Source organism: Suricata suricatta, chromosome 8, assembly GCF_006229205.1.
Source record: "Suricata suricatta isolate VVHF042 chromosome 8, meerkat_22Aug2017_6uvM2_HiC, whole genome shotgun sequence".
Taxonomy (NCBI): Eukaryota; Metazoa; Chordata; class Mammalia; order Carnivora; family Herpestidae; genus Suricata; species Suricata suricatta.
The window spans coordinates 117,919,508-117,942,054 of NC_043707.1; the positions used below are offsets into that span (position 1 = coordinate 117,919,508).

A 22,547-nucleotide genomic window follows, 5' to 3' on the forward strand; every position below is an offset into this window, starting at 1 on the left:
CCCGAACCCAGGAACCATGAGATCATGACCTGAGCCAAAGTCGGACGCCTAATCGACTCAGCCACCCAGGCGCCCCTCTTATCTTTCTCCCAATCAGAGTCTGGGTGCACAAGAGGAAAAATGGGAAGCCTTGGGGCCAGCCTTGATTCGCTCAGAATTAACCCAGCAAGGCCTTCAGAAACCAAGAGCATTCCACAAAGAACTCATTAGTCCTTCAAGTCACAAAACCCAACCTTCACCGTGTAGTCTAAGAAAAATGCAACTACAGTAACAGTGAAAACATGTTCCTCTCAGGTCTCCACCAAATGGGACAGGTGGCGGCTTTCGAACACAGAATGAGCAACAACAAATTCTAAAACCTCTCTCCCCACCCCCACCCCCCAGAATTTTCTGCTACGTGAGCATCTCTCGATCGGGCAGGCTGGGCCGAATTCGCTGTCTGCTGTCAGAATCATCTCCAGTGGGGTCATTTTCCTCACCAGACTCCACATAGATCGGCCAGTCATTGTCCGTGTCACTCTTTTCTTGGCTTTCGGTCGAGGCCTCCACCAGGCTAAGGTTGATGGGCATCAAATCGTCCTCGTCTTCGTGCGGGTCTGTAACACAGGTGCAGCTGTCACACAGCCCGAAGCGCCGCAGCCCCTGGGACAGGTGACTCGTGAAGGTTCTTCTGCAGCCCTTGCAGATGATTGGACGGTTGGATCTATGGACCTACGATTACAAGCAGACACAGTAAACGCTCTCCCCCTTGCTTTCTCTGCCACAGCCTCGTCCTCACCAAAGGGCTTCTGCCCCAAGGTCATTGGCTATGTGAGGAACGTGCCCACCTCCCCATTGCCAAGGCCTCCCTTAGTGCTAATGCCTTTGAAGGAACTCTTCTCTGATGCTTGAGGTCAGGTTAGGTCCCCAGCTAGATATTCCCACCTATACTCCTTCCTTTGTTGATTTTCTAACAAATTATCGGTAAATTCACTAGACTATAAGCTCCAAGAAGGCAGGGACCATCCTCATTCAGGTTTTCTGTCACACTTGTTACTATATCCCTGTGTCTGGCATATAAAGGGCATTCAGGGAACTGATGGGAATTTTGGCTTTTTCTGTACAGGATTGCCTAGTTATTAGGGCAGCAGATTTGCTAGATGGTATCTTCTCAACATGTGGCAGATGTCCCATCCTTACTCTGTTGATAAATGCATTCCTTGCCTCTTCATTGATAAATGTACTCCTTACCTAGGAGAAGCACTTTGCATACTAGAACCTGACCTCCTACTCCATGCAGCTCCTCCTCAGGGCAGCAGCCCCAGGGGCCCCCTCCACCGAAGGAACTATCTAATGTGTACACTCTTCAGGAGCTCCAGCCTGAAGGGGCTCTGTGAATCAAAGCCTCTCCTTTCGAAAACTCTGGATGCGAGATGGACACAAGAGGCAGAGACAGAGAGAAATGATGGAGGACAAGGGCCAATAGCATGAAAGCCAGCCTGCTAGAGCCACCACTACATCCTGCCCAATGTCCCTGCCTTCTGTGTGGTCTTCTGGGCCTTCTACACCAACCCCACAAGACTTGAGTCAACCAGAATATGTACATGACCTGTGCAACCTGATGGGGCCTTTGAATACCACGTCTTTGGGCTGCAGTGGACTGGACCTTGTATAACGTGGAAAGATAGAGGGAATGAGGATTCCAACCAATGAAACGTCTTAGGGGCACCAGGGACCTGCTGCTGCCAAGACAGACTGGAGATAGGGGTGCCTGGGTGGCTCATTCAGTTAGGCATCCGGCTTCAGCTCAGGTCGTGATCTCACGATTCCTGGGTTTGAGCCCCGTGTCAGGCTCTGTGCTCACAGCTAGCTCAGAGCCTGGAGCCTGCTTCAGATTCTGTGTCTCCCTCTCTCTCTGACCCTCCCGGGCTCATGCTGTCTCCCTCGATCTCTCAAAAATAAATAAAAAGACATTAAAAAAAAAGAAGAAGACAGACTGGAGATATACATTGAGGGGGGAAAAGACAAAAAGTTAAGGCCATGATGTGAAGCTACTTTCAGGTGAGTGTGCTGGGGCCAGCCCTGAGAGCAGAGGCAGTCGATAACTTTGTACTTATCTTAAATCTGGGTTCTTTCAAATCCATAATTCACATTTTATAAAATTCACATTTTTTTTTTCAGAGAGAGAGAGAAACAGGGGAGAGGGGCAGAAGGAGAGAGAAAGAGAATCTTAAGCAGGCTCCATGCTCAACATGGAGCCCAACATGGGGCTCAATCCCATGACTCTAGAATCATGACCTGAGCCAAAATCAAGAGTCAGACACGCAACCAAGTGAGCCACCCAGATGCCCCAAAATTCACCTTTTTAAAGCAAACAATTCAATGGGTTTTAGTACATTCACAAGGTTGTGAAATCTAATTCCGGAACATTTTTTTTCTTTCTTTTTTTTTTAATGTTTTATTTATATTTGAGAAAGAGAGCATAAGCTAGGGCGGAGCAGAGAGAGAGGGGGACAGAGGATCCAAAGCGGGCTCTGTGCTAACAGCAGAGAGCCCATTTTGGGGCTAGAACTCACAAACCGTGAGACCATGACCTGAGCTGAAGTCGACGCCCAGCCAACAGAGCCACCCAGGCACCCCTAATTCCAGAACATTTTCCTCACCCCAGAAAGAAACCTTGTGCACATTAGCTGTCACCCTTCTCCCATTCAACACCCCTCTAGCTCCCACTAACCACTAATCCACTCTATCCACCTGAGTCAGCCCATTTTGTATATTTCATATAAATGAAGTCATATAATATGTGGCCTTTTGTGACTGGCCTCTTTCACGTAGCATAATGTGTTTAAGGTTCATCCATGTTGTAGCCTGTATCAGAACTTCATTCCATTTTATGGCTGAATAAGGGTCCATCGTGTGGATAGACCTCAATTTCTTTTTTCACTCATCAGTTGAGGACACTTGGTTTGTTTCCACTTTTTTGGCTACCATGAATAACGCTGCTGTGAACATTTGTGGGCACGTATGCTTTTGTGTAAATGCATGCTCAGCTCTCTTGGGTACATACCTCGATACAGAATTGCTGGGACCTATGGCAATTTTATGCTTAAGTTTTTAAAGAACCACCAAATTGTTTTGCCATAACCCCATTTTACATTCCCATCAGCAGTGTATAAACATTCCAATTCTTCCACATCCTTGCCCACACTTTTGTTATTACTTGTTTTTTTCTGATGATAATAATCCTAGTGTGTCTGAAGTGGTATCTCACTGTGGCTTTGATTTGCATTTCCCTAATGACTAACGACATTGAGCATCTTTTCATGTTCTTATTGGCCATTTGTATCTCTTCTTTGGAGAAATGTTTAATCACATCCATTGTATAATTTGGTGATTTGTTTTTTATTGTTAAATCGGAAGAATTCTTTATATATTCTGGTTACTAGATTCTTAGCAGATGAGTGATTCACAAATATTTACTCCCATTCTGTGGGTTGTCACATTCTTGATAGTGTCCTTTGAAGTCCAAACCATTTTGATGTTTGATTTCCCAAAGACTGATTGCCTTGCTCAAAGATGATCTTAAATACAATGCCTTCTGAAAGGGCCTGAATGCCTTTTAGCTGGTGGAAATGAACCACTCACGGGAGACAGACGTCCAGGGGGCAGCCAGTGGGAGGGGAGGTCCCCTTGGTCTGCAGCTCTCTTTGCTGCCCACAGGTGACCTTATAAAGTACTCTTGCACTTTCCCTACGTCCAGGTACTGGTGTTAAGTGGGAAACTAGGAAACAGCTTTCTCACCTTTGGTATCACACTGGTGGGAACAGACCCACAATCCCCTGTCCAAGCTCCACTGTTCTCTGCCTTATGACACCCCCCACTGACCAGGATCTAAACTTTACTGAGTCTAAGAAACTGGTCTGTAATCATATAAGCTTTAACTTTCCCTAAGTGCTACCAACCCAGCTTTAATTTAGCAGAAACATATTTAGAATTCTCTGAAAATAGTCTAGTGGACAGAGATGCAAAAGACAGTTCTGTTTTGTTTGTTTTTTTTTTAGTTTTTTGTTTTGTTTTGGGTTTTTTGTTTTTTGTTTTGTTTGTTTTTGAGAGAGAGAGAGAGAGAGAGACAGAGATAGCCTGAGCAGGGAAGGGGAAGAGAGAGAGAGAGAAAGAGAGAGAATCCCAAGAAGGCTCCACACTGATGCAGGACTCGAACTCACAAACCATGAGATCATGACCTGAGCCAAAATCAAGAGTTGGACACTTAACTCCCTGAGCCGTCCAGATGCACTAACAGACAGACTGGTTTACCCTTACATCAGACAGATGCTGGGAAGGCCATCCCCTGTGTCATCCGCTGCCCTCACCCCAGCATCCCTGCCAGCCCAGACACTTACGCTCAGGGCGTGGCTCCGCAGGTGCTCCTGTCGAGTGAACCGCTTGCCGCACGTCTCGCAGGGGTAGGGCCGCTCGCCTGTGTGTGAGCGGATGTGCCGCTTAAGGATGCCCTTCTGTTTGGCAGTGTAAGGGCAGAAAGGACACTTGTGGAGCTTGATGGGGACCACCAGCACATCACCTGGGAACCAAATGAGTTGATTTAGCTGCACCGTAAGCAACAGTGACACTGGCCACCCTCCTACAGGTGATCAGGAGCTGGGGAATCCCCTCAGCCCGACCAAGAGGGAGGACATCAACTCTACCACCAGACACTGCAAATCCCAAGTCTCAGTCCGGCTCTGCATTAGCCGGAGGCTAAAGGGTTGCAAAGAATGCCATTCGGTACTGGCTTTCAACCTTCTCTGTGGCTCAGTTACAGCTCACATCACCCCCTCAGAACTCACACGTGGAAAAGCTTCCCAAAATAACACTTGCTCTGACAGCATCCATTCTGTTCGATTTCATTTTAAGACAATCCTGATTGAGACCCTGTTATGAACTGAATTGTATCCCCCCAAAATTTGTACATTGAAGCCCTAAACTCCAATGTGATTGTATTTGGATAGGGAGGAAATTAAGGTTAAATGAGGTCGTAAGGGTGGAGCCCTACTCTGATAGGACCGGTGTCCTTATAATTAGAGGAAGAGAAACCAGAGATCTCATTCTGTCTCTGTTCGTGCACAGAGGGAAGGCCACATGAGGAGGAGCAAGATGGCAGTCGTCCACCAGCCAGGAAAAAAAGCCCCTGCTGCACCATGATCTTGGACTCTGAGCGTCCAGAACTGTGAGAACACACATCGCTGTTGTTTAAGCCAGCCTGTGGTGTCCTGCTGCAGCAGCAGGAAGTGACTAACACAGACCTCTTGAATTGATCTCATGGCTCCCAAAAGTTTGGAAACCTCTGTTATGACGGATCAGACCCCTGGATCAGGATCCATGTTCTCTCTCTCTCTCAATTTGTTTTTCTCTTTTTTAGGATCCATGTTCTCTCTCTCTCTTTTTTTTTTTTTTATCAATGTTTATTTATTTTTGAGAGACCAAGACAGAGTGTGAGCAGGGCAGGGTCAGAGAGAGAGGGAGAGACAGAATCCAAAGTAGGCTCCAGGCTCTGAGCTGTCAGCACAGAGCCAGAGGTGGGGCTCCAACCCACGAACCATGAGATCATGACCTGAGCCAAAGTTGGACTTTTAACCAACTGAGCCACCCAGGCGCCCCTCTTGGGCTTTATTCTTTAAGCAGCTAGAATCTTAAGGAGGGGAAGTACATGGTCAGATCTGAGTTTTAAAAGCTCCCTCTGAGGACAATGCAGGGGAAGGATTTAAGAGAGGTAAGATTAAAGGCAGGAAGAGAGGTGGGAGAGGATGAGAGTTGCCATGAACTAAAGCACAGAAGTAAAATTAACAGCACTCAGGGACCCCGTGGGGGAGGGGAGAGAAGGGAAAGAGAAGATTCGAAATGACACAGATTCTGGGTTAGCGGACTTGGTGGATGACCATGGAATAAACTGAGGCAGGGAACACAGGAGGAAAGCAGGTACTGGGAGCAATGAGGAGTTCAGTTGGATTTTACTGCATTTGGGGCAGGCCCAGGCCATCCATAGAAGAATTTCTGGGTTAGACAGATACATCTGGAGCTTAAGGAAAGCAGGGAAGAATACGGTTTCGAGAATGTTCAGCAAATTGCAGTGGTGGCCTTAACTGAGGCCTGGCTCTCCCCTGAACACCCCGCTTCCCTTACCCCTTAACCCTGACACCTCTGGGTCGGAGGTGAGTCGGATCCTCCTTGGTTCACTGTCCTCTCCAGACCACTGTCCCTCCCTCCATCCTCAAAAACCTTGAGATCTTTTGAAGCTCACACCATTGAATGATAGTGACGAGGGAGCTTGAGGGAGCTTGAGGCAGGATGAGGACAAAGTACAAGTTAGCACCCCCCCCCCCCCAGGTGGGATGTATGTGCTATTCCTCCGGCACTCCTGGCTGCCCAAGGACAAAGGAAATGGCCAACTGATAGAGATCACAGTCTTCTAGGTCATGGGTTTACAAATATCTTGGTTTCCATATATCTTAGTAAATTCCAAGAAAAAGGCCATCTTACCCATAGCCTAATCTCCAGAAACCTATAGATTCCATTTCCTGGAACCCCAAATTCATCCCTCAATAGTTATATGGGAAACAAAGGCAAGAAGGAAATGGCAGGTAAAATTAAATTTCCTCGTAACCTGCAGCCCAATGACAAATATTTGGGCAAATACGGAGTCTAACATTTCTCCAGGAAACCCCTACTGTCCTAATGTTAATGGCTTACTTAGAGGGAAACGGACAATCGCAAGGCCTCAGGTATTTTAGGAGTCCTCTTTAGCACATCGAAGTCCCTCTGGAGGCCTCCCTTTGACGTCACCTCTCCATCTGCATAGTATAAAATCCACCATCCTTCACAACCCCAGTTCGACTCTTTGTGCCCCTAGGTCCTGTTGGGTCCTTTAATAAAATCACCTTTTTGCACCAAAGACCTGTTCAAGAATTCTTTCTTGGCCATCAGCTCCAGACCACCCTACTATCACCCCAAAACCTCATCAATAGCATACCAGCCTCTCCTTATTTTAGTCATCCAGGAGCCACGAGGTCACCTCCTCATTCGGTGGAGATTTGATCACATTGCCTTCAAACATAACTCCTAGGTAATTCTTGGTGTGAATACCGAAAGTGACCCAACACCCTGGCCTCTCTGTCCCATGACCTCCTTTCCTCCTTATCTTCCACCCCATGTCAGCTATCCAGTCCTGGACCAAGAGCTCTCAACTTGACCCGCGTATTAGAATCACCTGGGAAAGGTGGCTTCCCACCTTTCCACCCCCTGAGACAGTCAGTTAAGCATCCAACTCTTGATTTGGGCTCAGGTCATGGTCTCACAGTTCGTGCGTTCCAAGACCCATGTCAGGCTCTATGCTGACAGTGTGGGGTCTGCTTGGGTTTCTGTCTCTCCCTATCTCTCTGCCCTACGCTTGCTCACACTCTCTCTCTCTCAAATTAAATAAACTTAAGGAAAAAAAAAAAAGAATCACCTGGGAAACTAAAAAAATACTGATGTCCAATCCCTGTCCCAAGTATATCTTTTTAAATTTTTTAAATCTTTATTTATTTTTGGGAGAGACAGAGCACAAGTGCGGGAGGGGCAGAAAGAGAGAGGGACACAGGCTCCAGGCTCCAGGCTCCAGGATCCAAGCTCTAAGCTGTCAGCACAGAGCTGGATGTGGCTCAAACTCACCAACCCTGAGATCATGACCTGAGCCAAAGTCGGATGCTTAACCAACCGAGTCACCCAAGTGCCCCCCAAGCATATTTTTAAAGCCCCCACTAGTGTATAGTTGGGAGTGAGAGTCATGGCCCCATACCTAGATATTGCCAATAACTGCATTTGCTCCACAACCCACATTTCAAGCACCCCACTTCCCAATCACTGTCTGATATCTTTCCAGCTCACCCCCTAAATGTCCTTTCTTGGTTGGGACCAAGCCATGAACTATGCCGCCATTTGCTGTCCTTCACCTCCTTGGGTCCTCATGCCTCTCCTTCCCCAGTTTAGTGCCCACAATCCATCACTGAAGTCACTCCTTCACAACCACCCTCGACTGCCTGGGTCCTCTCTCTCCCTCTATCTGTATTCACCTGGTTAAACCTAAATTCTGGGTAAATACAAATCTATACCTATCCCATACCTGAAACAAGGCAAGTTAACATCACTTTGACTGTGTGTTCTAGTCTCACTTCAAATCTATCTAACCAGCACTCTCTGAGCGCAAATATCAGAGCCCTTGGTTCTTCAGGGACATCAGCTCCCTCTGCTCAGCTCTCCTCCCCATTGCCCCCTCCTTCCTTTCAGCCACCATCCTTGCTGCTTTACCTGAGGAGAAGCAATCAGAAGAGAACCTCTACATGCTCCCAACTACCGCCAAACTCCCCTATGAACACAGGTGGTCTGCCTTCACTCCTGTTCCTACAAATATACTGTCCTTCCTCACATGCAGAGCCAGACTGTCCCTGCCATTTATTTGTACAGGGACCTCGTCTGCCCTCGCTCTATCAATTGCCCCTCTCTCTTCCATCACCAATTATCCTCCTCTCTCCTGGATCATTCCCATCAGAAAACAAACATGCTTTTAGATCCTCCACCTTAATAAAAACCTAGACCTCGTATGGCCCTTTGGCTCCTGATTTCTCTGTCCCCTTCACAGCAAAACTGCTTGAAAGAAGCATCAATACTCATTGTCTTCCCATCTATATTCCCAGCTCTGTTTCAGGCCGTTTGGTCTCTTGCTCCACTACCTCATCAACACTGTTCTTATCAAACCCACGCACTACCTCCCCAATGATCAGTTTTCAATCCACTCACGCACAGTACTATACGTCGTCGATTTCTCCTTTTTTCTGAAACATTTTCACTTCCTGGCATGGGTTACTTTCGATTCTCCTCCTACCTCACTGCCCACCCCCTCTCAGTCTCCTTTACTGGTTTCTCCCTATTTTCCTGACCTTGACATGCTGGTGTTCTCCAGGGCTTGGTCCTCAAATCTCTTATCTTCTCCTTCTACACCTATAAGTTCATGGGATATATAGGTTTCAAATTCCATGGACCCATTAATGACTCCCAAATTTATATCTCAGCTCTGACTCCACCCCCGCCCTGGAACTCCAAACATACAGACGCAACTGCTTACTGAACACCTCCGCTTGGATATCTGAGAGGCGTCACAAACGTAACATGTCTAAATCAACGGCTCAAGCTAAAAACCTTAGGGTCATCCTTGACTTGTCTCTTTCTCATACCACTCACATAAGCTATTAGCACATCTGGTTCATTCCACCTTGAGAGACAGTCCAGTCCTATCCAAGAAGACCACTACCCACAGGGATCCTTTTAATATGTGTCATTTCAAGTCACTCTAGGCTGAGACCCTCTAGTGGCATCCCTTCTTAGAGTAAGACCCAGAGGTCTTGTCATGGCCTTCAGGGCCCTGCCTGATCCTTGCTCACCCAAATTCTCTCACCTCACCCTCCAGCACCCTCTGCCTCACCCACTCCACTCCCACCTCCACAGCACCCTGCTGTTTACTCGACAAGTGTGACCTGCACTTTGCACCTTGCTCTTCCCTCTGCCCGGAATGTTCTTTTCCCTGATTTGCCTGCACAATTTTCTCTCTTCCTCACAGCTTCTGCTCAGAGGCAACTTGTTAGAAAGGTCTTCGTAGTCAACACTAAATCAAACAGCATCCCCTTCACTCTCCATCAACTTTTCCCCTGCTTGAGTTTTCTTCATATTATATACTTATTTATATGTGTATTGTCTGTCTCCCTGCATTGCAACATCAGTCCCATGAGGACAAGGACTGCCTTTTGTTCACTCTAATGAACAGTGCCTGGAATATAGTCGATGCTTAATAAATATCTGTTACAAGATTGAATGATTGGACGCATAGATCAATGGAACAGAATAGAGAGTCCAGAAATAAACCTACACTTATACGGTCAATTAATCTAGGGAAAAGGAGGCAAGAATATACAAATGGGGAAAAGACAGTCTCTTCAATAAACAATGCTGGGAAAACGGGACAGCTATGTGCACAAGAATGAAACTAGACCACTCTCTTATACCATCCACAAAATTAAACTCAACATGGATTGAAGACCTAAATCTGAGACTGGAAACCATAAAAATCCTAGAAGAGAGCACAAACAGTAATTTCTTTGACACCAGCCACACCAACATTTTTTGAGATATGTCTTCTAAGGCAAGGTGAAAAAAGCAAAAATAAACTATTAGCACGACATCAAAATAAAAAGCTTTTGCACAGCAAAGGAAACCACCAACAAAACAAAAAGGCAACTTACTGAATGGAAGGAGATATTTGCAACTGATAAATCCGATAAGCAGTTAATATCCAAAATATATAAAGTACTTACACAATTCGACATCATAAAGATAATGATTTTAAATGGGCAGAGGACCTGAATAGACATTTTTCTACAGAAGACATACAGATGGCCAACAGAGACATAAAAGATGCTTAACATCACTAACCATTAGGGAAATGCAAATCAAAAGCACAATGAGATATCTATCACCTTACATCTGTCAGAATGTCTAGAACCAAAAAGAAATGACAAGTGCTGGAAAGGATGTGAAGAAAAAGGATCCCTCGTGCACTGTTGGTGGGGATGTAAATGGGTAAACAGTATGGAGTTCTGGAAAACAGTATGGAGGTCTCTCAAATTCTGCTACTGGGTATCTACCCAAAGGAAACAAAATCACTAATTTGAGGGCACCTGAGTAGCTCAGTCAGTTAAGCATCTGACTCTTGATTTCAGCTCATGTCGTGATCTCCCTGTTGGTGAGTTCGAGCCCCGCATAAGGCTCTGTGCTAACAGCACAAAGACTGCTTGGGATTCTCTCTCCCCGTCTCTCCCAAGCTTGTGCTCTCTCACTCTCAAAATAAATAAACTTAAAAAAAATACTAATTAGAAAAGATACATGCACCCCTATGTTTATTGCAGCATTATTTACAATAGCCAAGATATGGAAACAACTTGTGTCCATCAATAGATGAATGAATAAAGAAGATGTGATATAAACATGGTGTGTATGTGTGCACAAATACACACACACACACACACACACACACACACACATAAACATTACTCAGCCATAAAAAAGAATAAGATCACGTCATCTACATAGATGGACCTAGAGAGTACACTGCTAAGTGAAATAAGTCAGACTGAGAAAGACAGACACCCTATGATTTCACTCATACATGGAATCTAAAAAACAAAATAAATGAATAAGCAAAGAAAGAGCAGAATCAGACCTATAAATACAGAGAACAAACTGATGAGTTAATTGATTAATAGTTAGCAGGAATGATAAGATGTTGAAGAAGCAAACCAATGACGGGGAACTGGACACACTGGCATTAAATGAGCCCGTGATGAGACTGGAAAGAAATGGCAGAGGTAAGAGGAATGAGTGTCCATGGTGTCAGAAACCAGAGGAAGAAAGAATTTCAAGAAGGAGAGAAAGTGCAGAGTCAACTACTGAGAGAGGCCAAGTAAGATAACACCGGAAAATCACTCATTGGATTGACTCTAGAAATCTATGGCTGACCTCACACCGGCAGTGTCTGTGGTGTAGAGGGGCGGAAGCCAGACCACAGTGGGCTGAGAAGAGAGTAGGAAGTAAAACAGTGGAGGTGACCAGTATAGATGGACTTTCCAAGAAGCAATGGGAGGTGCTGGAGCTGGGGTGGGGAGGTCTGGGAGGAAGAGCTTACAGGAGGACCTTATGATCTGGCAGTGTCTGCTAACGTCAGATATAAGCAATGTGGCTACAGAACTATCGTAAAAGCCTCCTGACCATCTCCCTGCCCTTGTCTCTCATCTCCACACCATTAGGTGCTGAGGTCAAATTAATGTCCCACAAGCACAGCTCCTGTCCCCTTCCAAGCTCAGTAACTACCAAAAACTCCCCAATGCCTACAGACAAAACCTTACCTTTTAGCATTTAAGGTTTTCATATCCGACTCCAGTCAATTTCTCCCTATTCTCTTCTTACCCTTAGATGCCACATTCATAATGCCTCCCTGCTCTCCCAGGAGGAATTCAGTTCTCCTGCTCCTGGACTGCTGTGAAAATCACACGTCCATCTGTCTTCCAGCCCTGGTGCCTTTCCATCATGTGATGCCAGTTACACACATCTCATCTCCTCTAAGACACCATCAGTTCTTTGAGGGCTGGATCCATGTCTGACTTATCTTTGTATCTTGACCAGGAAGGTGCTCAAAAACATTTGAGCAAAATACATGAATGACCAAACAAATCAATCCTACTCTGTGCCTTGGCATTGAGAATAAATTTAACCAGGAGCCATGTGAAGGGAATCAAAACCTGGAGGACAACAGGCACGGCTAGGACCCAGGCGGCTGCCTTGCCACAGTGCCTTGTAGTTGGAAACCTGACTTTACAGGCTCATGGACTGGCGTTGGATGAAGATGGTGTAGAGCTGAATTAATCTTTCTTGATACTTGTGCTTCCAGGCAGAGGGCTTAAAAGATAAAATCATGGCATCGAAATCCTCTATTCGGGGCACCCGGGTGGCTCAGTCGGTTAAGCAGCCAACTTCAGCTCAGGTCACGATCTCACAGTTTGTGGGTTCGAGCCCCACACCAGGCTCTGTGCTGACAGCTCAGAGCCTGGAGCCTGCTTCTTATTCTGTGTCTCCCTCTTTCTCTGAAACCTCCTCCACTCACACTCTGTGTCTCTATCAAAAATAAATAAACCTTAAAAAAAAAAAAAAAGAAACCCTGTATTCATTTGTACTGCCTTCAGGGTTTGTTTCAAGGAGATGAAGCCAGCCCCAGGTGCTAGGTTTAGCTCTGCCACTTACCAGCTCTGCATTCTTAGCAAATTCACCAAAGCCTTGTGGGTCTTGGTTTCTCCACACTCTTCTGCCAAGCTCAGGAGGGTCTAATGGATGTGACAGGGTGGTCACCATCTGTGAAATGCTATTATGCACGGAAATGAGATTTCAACCCATTCCCACAGTGTGTTCACTGGAAACAGCCACTACCTTCTAACTGCTGGTTAAGCCAGTGTCCCTGAGGATCAGAAAGAGCATTTTCAAGTTTCCAAGCCTAGTTTTAATCAGACACACAGAGCGTTCTTGCTTTAAAAAATGAAATTTAACATCTCAAGACAGCCATTTAGTAACAAATAAAAGCAGCTGATCTCCCTTATCTGAAATACTTTCACTGCTCAGTATTGAAGGGTGAATTTAAATTGGGATTCATTAATTTCTTGGCTTGAGGTTCTGGAAGCTATAGGGTACTTTCATCAGGAAGTCAGTGGCCAAATCTATTTCTCTCTCCAAAACACTTTACAACACAGTTACCCCACTTTTTCAGGAGAGTTATTCACATTAACTCATCTCTCAGAATTGTTTAGGGGAACAACCAAGTTCTCTTAAAACACAAAAGCCTACCAAAGGAAAAATAATTAAAACAAAATTTTCCTTTTTAAAAAAGGAATAAAAAATATTACTGATATTTCTGATATTCCTTATATAAAATAAAATATATTCCTGATATAAAAATTTCCTTTTCTTTCTAATCAAGTTGATGACTTCATTAAAATACACAGGTCTTTAGAGTTATCAACATTAAATTTTTCTAAATATTTATTTATTTCTGAGAGAGATGGAGACAGAGTATGAGCAGCAGCAGAGGGGCGAGGGCAGAGAGAGAGAGAGAGAGATACAGAATGTGAAGCAGGCTCCAGGCTCTGAGCTGTTAGCACAGAACCCAATGTGGGGCTCAAAGCCACGAACTGTGAGATCGTGACCTGAGCCGAAGTCGGATGCTTAACCGAATAAGCCACCCAGGTGCTCCTGAAATATATTTTTAAATCCTACCAAAGGATATAAGAAATTTACTCACATAAAGCCAAACAGTAACTTATCTTAGATATTCTCAAGTAGAGGCACCATCAACCACAACTGCATGACTGCTCTGTGCCCGCACCAAGGCTGACACAGAGCATACATTTCTCACCTGTCTGGAATATGTTACCATACATGAGAAAAAAATCTGAAAACCTTCTCGTCTGGTCCTCAATGCTATGAGAAAGGCAAGGCAGGGATGATTATCTCCAGAACAAAATGGGTTCAAAGAGATTTACTGATTTAACTGATATCCTACCTGTTATTAGTAAAAGACAATAGATTCTTTCCACGTCTTCAAGCTGCCCTCAACAGGCTTATGCTCTAGTTGTAGAGGTAAAATATGAACACACAGGGAGAGACAATGCCCTGCACATAGCAAGGTGCTCAATGAACACCTACTGGTGGCGGGGGTGATAATGTGGTGGTAATGATGGTGGTGGAGATGATGGTGACAATCATGGCAGTGACAATGGCAATGGTGATGATGGAACTGATAAGGCACAGGTGTGCGTGATAAATGACCGGCAGAGACGCTGAATGCTAACGGAGCTCACCTGAGTCCTCTCCATACCAGTCTGTCTGGGCATCCATCACGGCACTCACGGCTCCTCCCGCACCATCTGGTCTTCCCTCCAAACTCCGAGAAAAGGGATGGTCGCCGTCCTGTTTGCTCGGGACGGCACCGTTGCCCAGGAGTGCCTCCAGGAATTGCTTCACGTGGTAGTTACTGTAAGCCAAGTCGACGACCTGGCCACCGGGCAAACCCTCGTCCACGTGGGCCAGGCTGAGCGGGGTGGCATACGGCTGCAGCGGTTCCCCCAGCTCCACCTCCACCTCGTCGGCATCAAACTCCACCTTGGGCTCTATCTGTTTGGGCAGAATAGAGAGGTCACTGTCAGCTGGGCCACTGCCCTGGATGTCCTTCACCACCAGTTCCAGCGGGTGGCAGTCTCTGCAGGCACCGCAAGGGGACTCTCTGGGACAGTCCACACCCTCCTCTCCCCTGGCTGGAGAGGAGCCCAAGCTCTTAGTGTCACAGGAGGTCCTTTCCCTGCCTGAATTGGGGCTTCCGCTGTCCACCTGATGCACAGCCGCCGCCGCCGCCACCGCGGCGGCCACAGCAGCCTCCTTCTCCATCTTCCGGCAGATATCAAGGGACGACCGGATGTAGGTCTTGCAGAAGTTCACGACTTCGTTCATCTGCAGGTAGCTGGCCGCCGACATGACTTCGATCACGTTCTCCCCACACAAATCCAGCTTCCCCGAGTACAGGAAGTCTAAGATGGTGGAGAAGGCCTCGGAGGTGACTATGTCCAGGGAGGCGGTGCTGTGCCGCCCGCTGTCCTGGATGTAGTGAATGAGCAGCGCCCGGAAGTAGCCGCTGTTGGCAAACAAAATGTTCCTGTGGGCCTTGAAGATCCGCCCTTCCACAATGATGCTGCAGTCACAGAAAAAGTCCCTCTTTCGCTGTTCATTCAACTCCCCCAAGAGCTTGGCATAATAGGATTGCACCTCCATGTCTCCGCCAGCCGCTGCTGCTCTGGAGTAGCCTGTGTTTTTTGAAGTTAATTTACCAATTAATTTTTCTTTCTTTTTTTTAAACCTTATTTATTTATTTTTGAGAGAGAGAGAGAGAGAGAGAGAGAGAGAAAGCACAAGTTGGTTGGGAGGGACAGAGAGAGAGGAAGAGAATCCCAAGCAGGCTGTGTGCTGACAGTACAGAGAGGGGCTCGATCTCATGAATCATGAGATCATGACCTGAGCCAATATTAAGAATCAGACACTGGGGTGCCTGGGTGGCTCAGTCAGTTAAGAATTCGACTTCAGCTCAGGTCATGATCTTGTGGTTCGTGGGTTTGAGCCCCTCGTCAGGCTCTGTACTGACAGCTTGGAGCCTGGAGCCTGCTTTGAATTCTGTGTCTATCTCTCTGTCTCTCTCTCTCAAAAATAATATAAACATTTTTTTAAAAATTCTTAAAAGACTCAAAATATAGATAACACCCAAATCTAAGACTCATGGTTCCATCCTGATATGGAACTCGGAAACCGTACTCACCAGTCTCGGTACACACCTATTACTACTTTGTGGAAGCATTTGGTGGACTCAGGCTAGCCAGCATACATTCGTCATTCTTGCGGTTTTAGTACCTTTTCTGGCTTTGATAGAACCACCCTTTCCCCATTTGTGGCTAATGTATTTTGAATTTTTAAAAAATTTTTAAATTTTATTTATTTTTGAGAGAGAGAGAGAGCATGTAATCAGAAGAGGGGCAGAGAGAGAGAGGGAGACACAGAATCCAAAGCAGGGTCCAGGCTCTGAACCATCAGCACGGAGCCTGACATGGGGCTCGAGCTCACAAGCAGTGAGCTCATGACCTGAGCCAGTCAGATGCTTAACCAAGTGAGGCACCCAGGTGCTCCATTGGCCAATGTGTTTTGCACCAAGCTGGCCACACAATCCCCAGGCTCTGCATATAACAAAGGCTAACACAGTCAACGCATCCCACCTTCTGACCACAGTGATTAGCTCAACGATGGCCACGTGGCTTGGTCAGAGCAATGAAAACCAATGAAATGTTTACTGGGGGGTCCAGAAAAGAGCACTCTTCTACTCGGTGGCCATGTGGATGTCAAAGATGTTGCCTCACAACCAAGGGAACTGCCCAAGAAAAATGACAGCTCAGTTCAGGCAGGAGCAACAGATGGAGGCCAGGGACACCATCTGAGCCCCCAACTTAGGCTGTGCCAGAAGCCAGCTAAGTCCCTTCTTGTCTTAGCTGGTCTGAGTTGGGTTTTCTATCTCTTGCAACTGAGAGACTCAAAACTGATTGACTCCACTATCCTTTGGTTCACTCCTCTAAACTTTAGGTCCTAACCCTTTTCTATCAGGGAACTACAAGCCTTTGAAGGTACAAGCCGTGTCTTAATTCATTTGCTATCTCCCATAGCATCTGGCAGAGTGCTTTGGACAAAGTAAGTTTGGTAAGTACAAAGGAATACTCCTTTCTTAATTGCTAAGTAGAACAGGTATAAATCAAGTTTAACATCCTTCTGCTAGTGAGAAAGACAGATGCTGACCTTCTCTGAGCTCTCTCTCTTCCGTCCTTTCCCATCACCCAAACCACAGAGCCAGCCAGTAACAGCACTCCAGCTGGGTCTCAAGGGTTAACCTACGTCACTTAAGGCCCTTGATCTGTAACAGAACTAATTTACTTTCTTTAAGATTTGCAGACCACTGGCCTTGGGGAATGAAGGACCAGAACTTTCCTAGGCCACAGAGGCCAGCAAGTCTGTTTAAAGCCACCAGCTTTCTGATGAGCCCAGTAAAATGATTAGCAACATATTTTTCTTTTTTAAGGTCACACAAATGAGTTTGCTGACCTCCCTTTACGCATCTGCAAACCTTGCCCTCCTTTGCAGAAACAACAGAGTACGCTTGCACAACCCCCGGGCACCAAGGAGCCAGACCTTCTTGCACAACCCCTGAGCACTGAGATAATTCTGTAGCTGGCATCATCACGTCCTCACATAATCAAGAAATGTCAAAGGCCATGGTACTCCCTTAACTGATTAAATCCCTTTTGAAATCCCTGGGTCAGGCAGAAACCTCAGTGTTGGCTTTTGGACAAGAGTCTGCCTTCTCCCCAGGTCCCTGGGCTTCTGAATAAAACTGACAATCTTTTTCAATCAAAACTTGTCTCTCCAGTATTGGCCTTTAGAGCGAGTGACAAGCCACAGAGCTTCGGTTTCCAGAACAATCCACTGACTACCCCTTTTCTGTACCAACCTACTGAGCTCAGGCAAGTTTCTAGAACCAAGTACCTCACCTTCCTCTCCAGGAATCACAAAAGGCCTGGTTAGAGCTGCCAACCACGATTCACAACTCCTTAGCACTCTTCCTTTCTATAAATGCTATACCACAATACCCAACCAGCCAAAAACCAGGCACTTCCTCCCCACAAAAAGGGCTCTTCGACTGGTAAAATCGATTCCCATGTACGAACTACATGACCTATTCTCATTAAACACCCACAACAACCTTATTAACTGGCAGTTCACACCGACTTGATACATATTTATAACAAGTGATGCATTTCACTTGTTTCGGTTTAGAAACTAGACAACCACTCAGGGAGAGAAGCAGAGTGGATCCTCTATAAGCAAGTAAACCAAAAAAGTGAGAACTGACAACGAGGAAAAGGTAAAAAATATTTCTTAAAAAATAGACCCAGAAACTTTTTCAAAACATCAGCCTGAGTCCATTTAGTGAAGCAGTATTAAATGCTCCTATATATTCAAACTAGCCTTAGGACAGCATTAAATTATAACCCAGAACTATAAGTGATGGGCCTAAGTCCTCAAGAAGATGCTTATCTGTTTATATTCATTTTATTTTTTTAATATTTTTTATGTTTTTAGTTATTTTTGAGAGAGAGAGACAGCATGAGTAGGTGAAGAACAGAGAGAGAGAGGGAGACATAGAATCTGAAGCAGGCTCCAGGCTCTGAGCTGTCAGCACAGAGCCTGACTCAGGGCTCGAACCCACAAATGTGAGATCATGACCTGAGCCAAAGTCGGAGGCTTAACTGACTGAGTCACTCAGGCACCCCTGTTTATATTCATTTTAAAGTCAAGGAAGTTATGGCATAATTTCTGGGATTTTTTCATCCAAAGTAGTTAAAATTTGCTTCAGAAAGGAAGACAACTGTCAGATATCTGTAAAATACTCCTATTCCCAAATAAATCAGCCCTGAAAGTTGTCACAGGACTAAGGCTTCACTTTCATTCCCACCTTTTTTGACTGTTCCAACCAAGCCTTCCAAGAAGTTCCTGCTGCTGTCTTTGGCAATCAAAATACGAAGGGAGGGGTGCCTGGGTGGCTCAGGTCTTGATCTTACAAGGTTCATGAGTTCGAGCCCTGCATTGGACTCTGCGCTGAGCATGCAGAGCCTGCTTTGGATCCTCTGTCTCCCGTTCTCTGTCCTTCCCTGACTCACACACTCATGCACACACACTCTCTTTTCTCTCTCAAAATAAATCAAAAAAAAAAAGGCATTAAAAAAATGAAGGGGGTGCCTGGGTGGTTAATGATGGTCACCCGAGCGTCAAGTCGGCTCAGGTCATGATCTCACGGGTTATGAGCTCAAGCCCCACCTTGGGCTCCGCCGCATCTCAGAGCCTGCTTGGGATGCTCTCTCCATCTCTCTCTGCTCCTCCTCTCTCTCTCTCTCTCTCTCTCTCTCTCACTCAAACTAAATAAATCAACTTTAAAAAAGAGAAAAAATATGAAGGGAAAAACAAGATACAGGAAAATGCAACATTTCAATACCATACTTTACGCCCTTCCTCAGAACTGAAAGAAAACCTATCAGACTAGTAAAATCACATTTTTCAACTGTCCTGTGCTAATATCCACTGTTGATGCAGATGTAATTTGGAACACCATTTTAGAGAAAAATTTGGCAATATTTATTAAAACTTAAGATGCACGCTTCTTTTGTCCTAGAAATTTCAATATAAAAATTTACCCTTTTGTATGTGTTGCCAAAAAAACATCAAATTACAAGTTCAGAGATGTCCATTTACCAGGTTTTTGTACTAGTGCAAAAGTAAAAAGAATGTCCACCACCAGGGGACAAGTTAAATAAATGAGGTGCAATCACACAGGAGAAAGGTCACCAATGTATACTGAGAGAAAAAGACAAGAGCCAAAACAAAAGGTATCGTATGATCCCATCTGCATAAGCATGATTTTTTTAAATGTAAGGTTAGGGGCGCCTGCGTGGCTCAGTCGATTGGGCGTCCGATTTTGGCTTGGGTCATGATCTCACAGTTCGTGGGTTCAAGCTTCGGAGCCTGGAGCCTGCTTCAGATTCTGAGTCTCCCGCTCTTTCTACCCCTTCCCCACTTGTACTCTGCTTCTCAAAAATAAATAAATGTAAAAAATTTAAAAATAAAATAAAATAAATAAAATGTAAGGTTATACAAGCAAGAGTTAATAACAGATACCCTTGAGAAGAGAGGTTAAGGGTAAGAGGTATGTGGAGGGACCTTCACTTTTCATTTTCAACCTGTTAGAATGTTTTACTAGGTGCATGTATTGCTTTCATTTCTAATTTTTAATCAAAGGGGGTAAAGGAGGAGGGGCAGAGGAATAAGGAGTTGGCCAATCAGGGAGATAAACCGGTGTACGCCCAACATTTCTCAGCTGAAGCACAGTTTTATCTACAGAGTACTTCCATCTTTCACTGGAAGATGCTCCTTTCCAGCAATAGTACACCCCAAACCCATTTCCTTTGGCTTCCTCCCTGCAAATAATCTAAATTCTCTTGGGTCACGTCAATACTCCTTAACTTGGCAAAAGTCTGTCCACAACCCTTTCCCCAACCCTATATTTGGCGTAGACTGTGGAAATCTTTATTCCTATCACTTGCCTTTGGTGCCTTGCAACCTTGGGGACATGCTGAGGATCACTACTTCTCCTTTTAAAGAAGCTCTTTGGGTATACTGCTCTCAGAAGTACATTTATCCTCACTGGTAGGGAACCCCCAGCCCTCTCACTGTTCCAATTCAACAGTTCCTGGCTAGGCACAAGGAAGATGCCAGGAATAGAACAATGAGCCAAGTACAGTGCATGTCTCCTGGGAGAGAGCCGATGCCAACACTATTACCTGCAGCACACTCCCACATCCCTGAGGGAATGCTACCCAGATCACATGACTACCTCCATGCAGGCACCAAAACCAGCCTTGAATTCCACGCGCCGACTCTGGCAAGACTCCTTCAGTCTCAACAACCTGAGGATAATGAAAACCTGCTCATCCATTGCTAGCATTTGCTCAACACCACTCTTCATGAAGGACCAGAGACACTACTTTACAAGCATTAATTAACTTTCACCTCACAAGAACCCAATGCAGTAGATATCATCGTTATATCCTCTTTTTCAGGGGAGGAAATTGAGGTTCAGATTTGTAATTAACATGTCCCAAGCAGGACTGGAACCAAAACTGGTTTGATTCCAGAGTGGACGTTCTTAACCACTATGCCAGCCTGATTCCCATAGGGTTAGGGAAGTCACGCCTCTCTCAACGCGTGGAGTGGAGGGAAACAACACTGGAGAAGAGTTTCCACTTCCACAGAAAAAAAAAATCAGGGTCAACTGCACCTTGGGTTCACCTGTTAAATTGTTCCCAAGACAAGGGGATCTCCAATCCGTTCCCCACCCTCCAGAGCCAGACGACCCTGCGGAGATCACTGGAACCAGTTACTGGACCGGTCTTTGGCTCCTGAGGGTGGAAAACAGGGGCCTTGCCCCTCTCGTGGCCTCCTGCAGACCAAGTGACCATCGCTGTGATTGGCACTGCCCCAATCTGGCCGAGCCCTCGCGCCCCGGTACCATCTCAATGGGCGGGCGCCAGGACCACCCCACAGGACGACGCGGGGAGACAGCCCAATGCCAGGGAAGGGGGGACAGTTGCCGCCACGCCACCGCTCCCCACTCTGGAGGGAGGGAAGGGTTGGTCATCCAGCTCAGATTCGGGTGGCGGCAGGGGTCTCGGGAGCAGCCAGGGCCAGGAGGTTCGAGGGAGGCCGACCAAGAGGGGAGCTCTCTGTCCGCTCCCCCCACTCAAGGCGGACCTCCGGGGGCCCCACGATTTCTCCCCAAACCAATGAAAGAGGTAGCACTAACCCGCTTCTCGGCTCTCACCTTTGAGCGGGATCCAGACTTGCGGCAGCAGAGCTACGGCACACCGACACGCCCCCCTTTCATTCACCTGTCACCCCCTCCGTGAGAAGCAAGGTAACTGACCAATCATAGAGGCTCCTAGGCTCGCGAAGGCGGGCCCTTCGGCCAGCGGGTGAGTCAACGGCGCCCGCGCCCCCTCCCGAGGCTGCGCTCTGATGGCGCCACCGTTCGCGCGGTGACGGGAGTTGTGGTCTCAGCGTTCGTTTCTCCAGCAAAGATATAGTGGACAAAACTACAAGTCCCGAGATGCCAAAAGGGGCAAAAACCGACGCTTGCACCAGGCTGGAGCTCGGTTCGGTCTTCTGAGTCCCACTCGAGGGACCTGCGAGTGTCGGCGTCTTTGTCCGGAGAGCTGAAAGCACGACGTGCATTTTAAAGTGTCCAGGAGATTATGAGCTCTGACCTATCAGTCCGCACACGCTTTACCTGCCGATGCTCCGCAGAAATTCTGGAAAGAGTGAAACGGTTTCATCTAACTCAACAGGTTTTTTATGAACACCGCGACAGCCCCTTCTCTTGAAAAGCTTTCAGGATCTTGTATGCAAGTGAAGCAGTTAAATAGCGGTACCTGGTGCCCAGGAACTGTACAGGCATGTTGTGGGATAGCTGTGAACAAGACAAACCAGCTGGCCATTCTCGCGGAGCTCAGTTCTCATAGCGGGTGTATCAGTTTGTTAGCGCTGCCGTGTCAAAATTCTATTAAGCTGGAGTAAACAGCAGAAATTCCTTCTTTCGAAGTTATGGAGGCTGGAAGTCAAGGTGTGGACTGGATTGGTTCCTTCTGAGGACTCTGAAGGATCTGTCCCTGGCCTCTCTCCTGGACTGGTAGCTGACCCTCTTCTTGTTCGCAGGTCTTTCTCCTTATATATACATACATGTATATAAGGAG

General features: G+C 46.3%; 1 protein-coding gene across 1 annotated transcript; it reads right to left on the reverse strand.

Annotated features, from left to right (window-relative positions):
• Nucleotides 1-294: 294 nt before the first annotated feature.
• ZBTB8B (zinc finger and BTB domain containing 8B) lies at nt 295-21,130 on the reverse strand. Its single transcript, XM_029949492.1, has 4 exons — nt 21,088-21,130; nt 14,463-15,458; nt 4,380-4,558; nt 295-711 (listed from the first exon to the last, which is right to left on the reverse strand). Exons 2-4 carry the CDS (start codon nt 15,424-15,426, stop codon nt 394-396), a joined length of 1,461 nt encoding a protein of 486 aa, XP_029805352.1. The 5' UTR covers nt 15,427-15,458; nt 21,088-21,130; the 3' UTR covers nt 295-393.
• Nucleotides 21,131-22,547: the final 1,417 nt, after the last annotated feature.